The 7453-nt window shown below is 36.1% G+C and overlaps 1 protein-coding gene across 1 annotated transcript in view; it reads left to right on the forward strand.

Annotated features, from left to right (window-relative positions):
* LOC107600020 (UPF0600 protein C5orf51 homolog) overlaps positions 1-7453 on the forward strand; it is a 15251-nt gene that overhangs the window by 2236 nt on the left and 5562 nt on the right. Inside the window, exons 2-5 of the mRNA XM_016291788.1 lie at positions 1786-1843; positions 1976-2122; positions 2453-2584; positions 2670-2784. Of these exons, the coding sequence (XP_016147274.1) occupies positions 1786-1843; positions 1976-2122; positions 2453-2584; positions 2670-2784 (452 nt within the window). The remainder of the gene's footprint in view (positions 1-1785; positions 1844-1975; positions 2123-2452; positions 2585-2669; positions 2785-7453) is intronic.

Below are 7453 nucleotides of genomic sequence, written 5' to 3' on the forward strand. Positions count from 1 at the left end.
TACAGAACCGGCATTACTATCAAAATGCGCATGACAATCGCATTCCATTAATCATGCAGCCCTATGGCCTAATGCAATTAATAAACTTTGAAAAACCTTTGAATTAAATGAATGAGAGCACTGGACGTTCAAAGTCCAAATATGGCACTGTTGCACGTTCTACAGGCTCGCGGTTTCAGAGCAGTCCAAAATGAACACTACACATTTATGCCAAGTGATCGCTCATTATTATTGGTTTTTAATATTGTTGTAGGTGGTTATAGAGTGTAGAGTGTATATTTTCTCATCTTTTTAAATTAGCCATTGTAAGTATTAAAGTGCAGACATTTCAAATTTAGAGTCACAGTGTTTTCGTACTTATGTATAATTAAAATTCCCACATTATGCTGTTTTTTCTGGATATTATTGGTATTTTGGTTACACAATAAACTACATCTGGCATTTAATTTCACCCTCTTACAGAAAGGAAAGACTAAGAACATTATTTAACACATTCAATATGTACATTTTATTATTATCGACCATCTTTTTAGTGGCTTTTCTTTAAAGGGGTCATATGATGCTATTTTAAAGATCATTATTTAGTGAATTTGGTGTAACAGAATATGTTGACATGCTTTAATGTTAAAAAACACATTATTTTTCAAATACTGTACATTATTGTAGGTCCTTTATGCCCCGCTTCTCTCAAAGCGTCGTTTTCAACAAAGCCCCCTCCTTTGACAAGCACAGTCTGCTCTGATTGGCCAGCTGACCCAGTGCATTGTGATTGGCCGAACACCACAAGCACGCGTCGGAAATGTAACGCCCCTTACCATAATCGCAGCTTCAGCTTTCAAAGTAAATATCAAGACAGTTAATAATGTCATTAGTTTTACCATCAGTTCAAGCCCGAAAGGGCAACAGAGTCGCGTGACAGACACAGTGATGATGCAGCTGACGTGCTATGATTTCTGACAGGCAGTTCACTCTCCTGTGATGTGACCCTGTTCCCCTCACACACACACACACGACGCATTACTCTGCGCTGCGCAAAACTCCGCATTTGAACAGTCAATAGCAAATACTTAAACTAATAACAAAACATACTTACAGTCGCTGATTCAGAAGCACCAGAATGTAATAGCAAAGTCGGAAATTGACCCCTTTTTTTCTTTTTTTTTTTTAGAAATGGCCTTTGTGCACAGCCAGCCTTGTACTCTTCTAGGTTCAAAAAACTGTCGTCCATAAAAAGCGTTGCACAAATTCGAACATCTTGGTTGTGCTGTTCTGTTGTAAATAAATCTTAACCAATGATTCCTAGTTGCATCTACTTCCGGAAGGCCAAATAAAGTGCTTTCGCACTGAAACACAACGTCTCCCTGACATGGCTGCACCAACACTACTGCTGTTCCTGAAACCACGCCGCCTTTCTTTTGGGCGGCATTATGCTAATATTTCCACATAGTGACGTAGATATGTGGGGGCGTGTTAGAACGAGCCGTTTCAGGTAGGTGTGGCTGACTCTTAACTTTTATAAAGATTATCTCTTTGGATTTGAGACTTTAGTCTTTGCAACTTTACAGATCTTCTTTATGCACCAAGAGCTTGTAACACTCCAAAGAGAAAGGAAAACTTGAAATCACATCATATGACCCCTTTAAACATATTATGTCAGCAAATTAGAATATTGATCAAAACCTAATTCATATGTTATTATATATTATTACATAAGCCAATTTCAATACATATGTATATATTGAATAAAACATGTCTTTTTAAATGTCCAGCTATCGTGTTTTGCAGGTCAATGTGTGCCCAGCCTGTTCAACTGAGTAAAAGAATATGCAATATGATTTATATTGTATGGTTTTATGTATGGGTTTGTTCTGCATATTGTTTTATTTGTGCAAAGTTTAATTTTAAAAACACTGCAGATACCTTGTTTTAGATGTAGTGACTCATATGGCCCATTGTTTTACCTACTTTTCTACAGGTTGTCTTGGACATTACATTCTATGAGGAAAACAGGCTTGTAGATCAGGAGTTTCCTGAGGACACTTCCCCTTTTAAAATTCAGCAGTTACTACAGGACTTGACAGAGCCAGAGGTGTTAGCAGGGCGACTGGTACCTGCACAAGAGGTGTTGTATTTCTGTATCTTTAGAAGATCTTTACTTGGAACTATTAGTTTCATTATTTGCTGTTGATTCTAAATAAGGCATCCACTCCCACTGGTTAATATTTTTGGTTACAGACCACCTGTGCAATTTGGAAATGTGCCAATTTCTGCAGCAAATTTGTTTTATGCCATTGTATCATTTGTTGCTTGTTTGCAACAAAAGTGCATTCAAATTTTTTTGCAACTTTTTATGCGTTATAACACGTCTATATTTTTCTAGTTTAATTGGCATAGACTGAATAAGATTAGAAAGCTCTTAGTAACTGTAGTGTGTTGCGTTGTTTGGTATCAGGTGCAGTCTGTGCTGGGGCTGGAGCTGCTGGAGTGCCTATACTGGAGGCGTGGGGCATTATTATATATGTACTGCCACACACTACACCAACGCAAGCAATGGATCAAGAAGAACAAAGCCACTTTCCTTAAGGTTCTTTCTCCGACCTCTCACTCCACTGTGCCAGTTTTAGTGGCCATGACTTGAGTAAGTGTTGCAATGCTCCGTGTCTTCACAGTGTCTTCAAGAAGGTGTGCGTTACCTTATGAGAATGTTGCAAGTGAGGAACTCAGTCAAGCTGAACGATGGTGTGGTTTTTCATGACTCTGCAACCGCCAATTTTCTGGCAGAAGGTACATCTTTGCAAATGTACTTTCTGTTATAAAACTGAAAGACGAATGATTGATTTTTGTGGCGTTTCTAAGCTTTGTTTGTAATTTGGGAGCTGAAAACTCCAGGCATGCAAGTCATTGTGCACACATTATGCACTGACTTCAGATTGTGTCTCGGGGTGTGACACATCAGGCATTGTGTCTCTGCTAGGGTTGTAACGATATATTCCGGTATGACTGTTTATCACGGTTTGAACGTGCATGGTTATCATACCGTAAACATTTGCATATCTATGGTTTAAAAAAAATTATTTTAACGCATTAATAACAAGTTATAAGTTAAGGCCTTATGATTTCCTTGAAGCAGAGGGAATCCCGGTGCAGTCGTGAACATGGAATTTACAGTATAATGAGGATGTCACGTAAAACACGCAATCGGATGGATGGATAAATCGAAAGTAGTTATATGTCTGTGAATATTAAAGCGCAAAGAGACTGCTATGAATAATCTACTTGTTTCTGCATGTCTCTGTTTTATCTAACGTACTGCATACTGAAGTACGCATACATAAATGGTGTTTTCAGCATCTAAGATACATAAACATGAACGTCAGCAGAGCTGCTCTGAGAGAAAACGTAAATAAACATTTCCTAGTTTTATTTGAAAAAAACCATTGTCAAATACACTCTGAGACTCAAAGGGTCTGCTACAACCCGTCAAAATAATAGTTTGATAAATATATTGGCATTGTACAATGTACAGGTGCATCTCAATAAATTAGAATGTCGTGGAAAAGTTCATTTATTTCAGTAATTCAACTCAAATTGTGAAACTCGTGTATTAAATAAATTCAATGCACACAGACTGAAGTAGTTTAAGTCTTTGGTTCTTTTAATTGTGATGATTTTGGCTCACATTTAACAAAACCCCACCAATTCACTATCTCGGATTTATCAATCTGGACGTTTAAAAGATAAAAGACATGATCGTATAAACCGACATATTTAGTTTCGGTTATAATTAATTCAAATGTGCTCTGATTTCGGAGTTGCAGTGATAGAGCCTTCGTGTCATCTCACTCCACAATAATTCACATTTTGAGAGTTGAGTCACTCTCCCACTCTTTACATTAGGGATCCAACGACTACTCGACAACAAAAATATTTGTCGACAATTTTTTTTTTTTGTCGATAATGTCGACTAATCGTTTCAGCCCTACTTCAAAGTTATAATAACAACAATAATAATATTCTTTATAATAAAATTATTCATTTAAACATTGTTTTCAAGGAATATCATGTTTGTCCACGTTTTAACTGTCAAAAAATTAGATTAAAATTAGTTGTAAATTTTTATTTAAAAACATGAATTAAAATGTTAAAGTGTGATATAGATATACATAAGGTGCTTTATTTTTTTATTGTTATTAATTAATTAATTAATTAATTCAGAAGGGAGACTTCAATACTTTCATTAAAATGGTTTCAAGTTTGTTGTAATAAAGGATTTGTTCCCTCAAATAACTTGTTCTTGTTCTTTTAAGAGTCATTGTTACTGATAAGAATTATTGTTTAATATATACTGTGATAACTGTGAAACCGTGATATTTTCTGAGACGATTATCATACTGTGAAAATCTCATACCGTTACAACCCTAGTCTCTGCAGGAACAGATTTTCAAAGCACAAAAAGATTTACAACATTTATAACATCTCTACCCAGCACAGCCAGTGGGTTATCAGCATCTTCAAATATTTAGGTTCATTTACGAAGTAAAGTCATTTTCCATTGGAAAGATGTGTAGCCTGCAAACTCCACCCTAGTGCTTGCATTAATCTATAGCAACCAGTAATTTAGAGATTGCTAGCGTTTTTTTAAAATGTACTGATTTTTACTGAAGGTCATTATAATTAACATTTGCTATATAATCATAGAACTTTGCAGATAATTTATTAAAGAGCAGGTCATATGGTATTTTAAATTGTCCTAATATTGTGTTGGAGTCCCCCACAACAGGTTTAAATTCATCTAAGGTCAGAAAACATTGTAGTTTTCTTAGAATATACATTTAATATTAGAGTAATTTGCCAATGATTTCTAAACGGTTCGTTCCAAGCAAGTTTGGAGCAAACCCCTCCCTTCCATAAGCCTACTCTGCTCTGATTGGTCAGCTGGCCAAGCCTGTTGTGATTGGCACAGAGAGAAGTCCTTGAGCAAGTTAGCAAGCGTTACCATTGACAAAGCACCTTTACATAAAACAACAATATAGTGCTCCAATCCGTTCTTAAAATAATGACATAAAATATAAAAACACTTATGCAAGCGAATCGTGCCCACAGCTAAAGTTTAGCTGCTAAACTGTGAACACTTCAAACAGTAATGGTGGATACATTAGCCGAGTGCTAACGTGGCTAACTGATGAAACAATACCGTTTGTAAACCAAAATATGTCTACTGTAATGTTAGAAGAACGACAGACAAAAGATGCTCTGTCTTAACATTTAATCAGAACAGCTGTATCACAGGTGCAGCAGCCTAACTAACTCGCACGTCTCTCGTCTCTATTAACCCTGTAACTGCCGGTGCAGCAAAATAAACAGCAATTTGACAATGATTATAAAGTCCGTGTGCTACACTACATTTTTTATTATTAAACAAAGTAATTAGAACAACGTCAGTCTACATTAATCGACACATTCTTAGGAAATAGTGGGTTCACAGCGAATTATTAGAACTAACTTGATATTTTGAGCACTCAATTGAAAATGTACACATAACGTATCAATCGTACTTACAGGTTGTGGTTAGGAGAGCATGTTAGTCCAAAATTAAGAAGATTAGAAGCCAACGAAGATAAAAGCCAAGATTAGAAAAGCAGTCCTTGGTAAAAATGACATGCACACAACAAATTCGAATTGTATTTCTGCGGTATCCTTGAACACAGCGTCTTTGTTGTAATAAAGGATTTGAGTCATTGTTACTGATAAGAATTATTGTTTAATATATACTGTGATAACCGTGAAACCGTGATATTTTCTGAGACGATTATCATACTGTGAAAATCTCATACCGTTACAACCCTAGTCTCTGCAGGAACAGATTTTCAAAGCACAAAAAGATTTACAACATTTATAACATCTCTACCCAGCACAGCCAGTGGGTTATCAGCATCTTCAAATATTTAGGTTAATTTACGAAGTAAAGTCATTTTCCATTGGAAAGATGTGTAGCCTGCAAACTCCACCCTAGTGCTTGCATTAATCTATAGCAACCAGTAATTTAGAGATTGCTAGTGTTTTTTTAAAATGTACTGATTTTTACTGAAGGTCATTATAATTAACATTTGCTATATAATCATAGAACTTTGCAGATAATTTATTAAAGAGCAGGTCATATGGTATTTTAAATTGTCCTAATATTGTGTTGGAGTCCCCCACAACAGGTTTAAATTCATCTAAGGTCAGAAAACATTGTAGTTTTCTTAGAATATACATTTAATATTAGAGTCATTTGCCAATGATTTCTAAACGGTTCGTTCCAAGCAAGTTTGGAGCAAACCCCTCCCTTCCATAAGCCTACTCTGCTCTGATTGGTCAGCTGGCCAAGCCTGTTGTGATTGGCACAGAGAGAAGTCCTTGAGCAAGTTAGCAAGCGTTACCATTGACAAAGCACCTTTACATAAAACAACAATATAGTGCTCCAATCCGTTCTTAAAATAATGACATAAAATATAAAAACACTTATGCAAGCGAATCGTGCCCACAGCTAAAGTTTAGCTGCTAAACTGTGAACACTTCAAACAGTAATGGTGGATACATTAGCCGAGTGCTAACGTGGCTAACTGATGAAACAATACCGTTTGTAAACCAAAATATGTCTACTGTAATGTTAGAAGAACGACAGACAAAAGATGCTCTGTCTTAACATTTAATCAGAACAGCTGTATCACAGGTGCAGCAGCCTAACTAACTCGCACGTCTCTCGTCTCTATTAACCCTGTAACTGCCGGTGCAGCAAAATAAACAGCAATTTGACAATGATTATAAAGTCCGTGTGCTACACTACATTTTTTATTATTAAACAAAGTAATTAGAACAACGTCAGTCTACATTAATCGACACATTCTTAGGAAATAGTGGGTTCACAGCGAATTATTAGAACTAACTTGATATTTTGAGCACTCAATTGAAAATGTACACATAACGTATCAATCGTACTTACAGGTTGTGGTTAGGAGAGCATGTTAGTCCAAAATTAAGAAGATTAGAAGCCAACGAAGATAAAAGCCAAGATTAGAAAAGCAGTCCTTGGTAAAAATGACATGCACACAACAAATTCGAATTGTATTTCTGCGGTATCCTTGAACACAGCGTCTTCTCAACATGATGTAAACACACTAACTAGCAGAAGTGTTTGTGGGCAGCTCAGACTCTGTTCGTATTTCACTGGAAGGTGGAGATTATGCAAATGTGTTACCCAGTGACGTATACCGGTAACAGGCAAAAGATTCGAAAATATGACGACTCGTTAAGGCGATTCAGAATCGACTCTCTCTTTTGAGAGACAATATCTTTATTTATCATGCACTTTTTTGATTAACAACTTGGCAGATTGTTTTAATTTAAGGAGAGCTATGTTATAAACTGCAAAAGAGATATTTTTCAAAAACCCATATGACCTGCTCTTTAA

The sequence above is a fragment of the Sinocyclocheilus grahami genome, unplaced genomic scaffold (assembly GCF_001515645.1).
Source record: "Sinocyclocheilus grahami isolate Dianchi unplaced genomic scaffold, SAMN03320097.WGS_v1.1 scaffold276.1, whole genome shotgun sequence".
NCBI classification, from domain to species: Eukaryota; Metazoa; Chordata; class Actinopteri; order Cypriniformes; family Cyprinidae; genus Sinocyclocheilus; species Sinocyclocheilus grahami.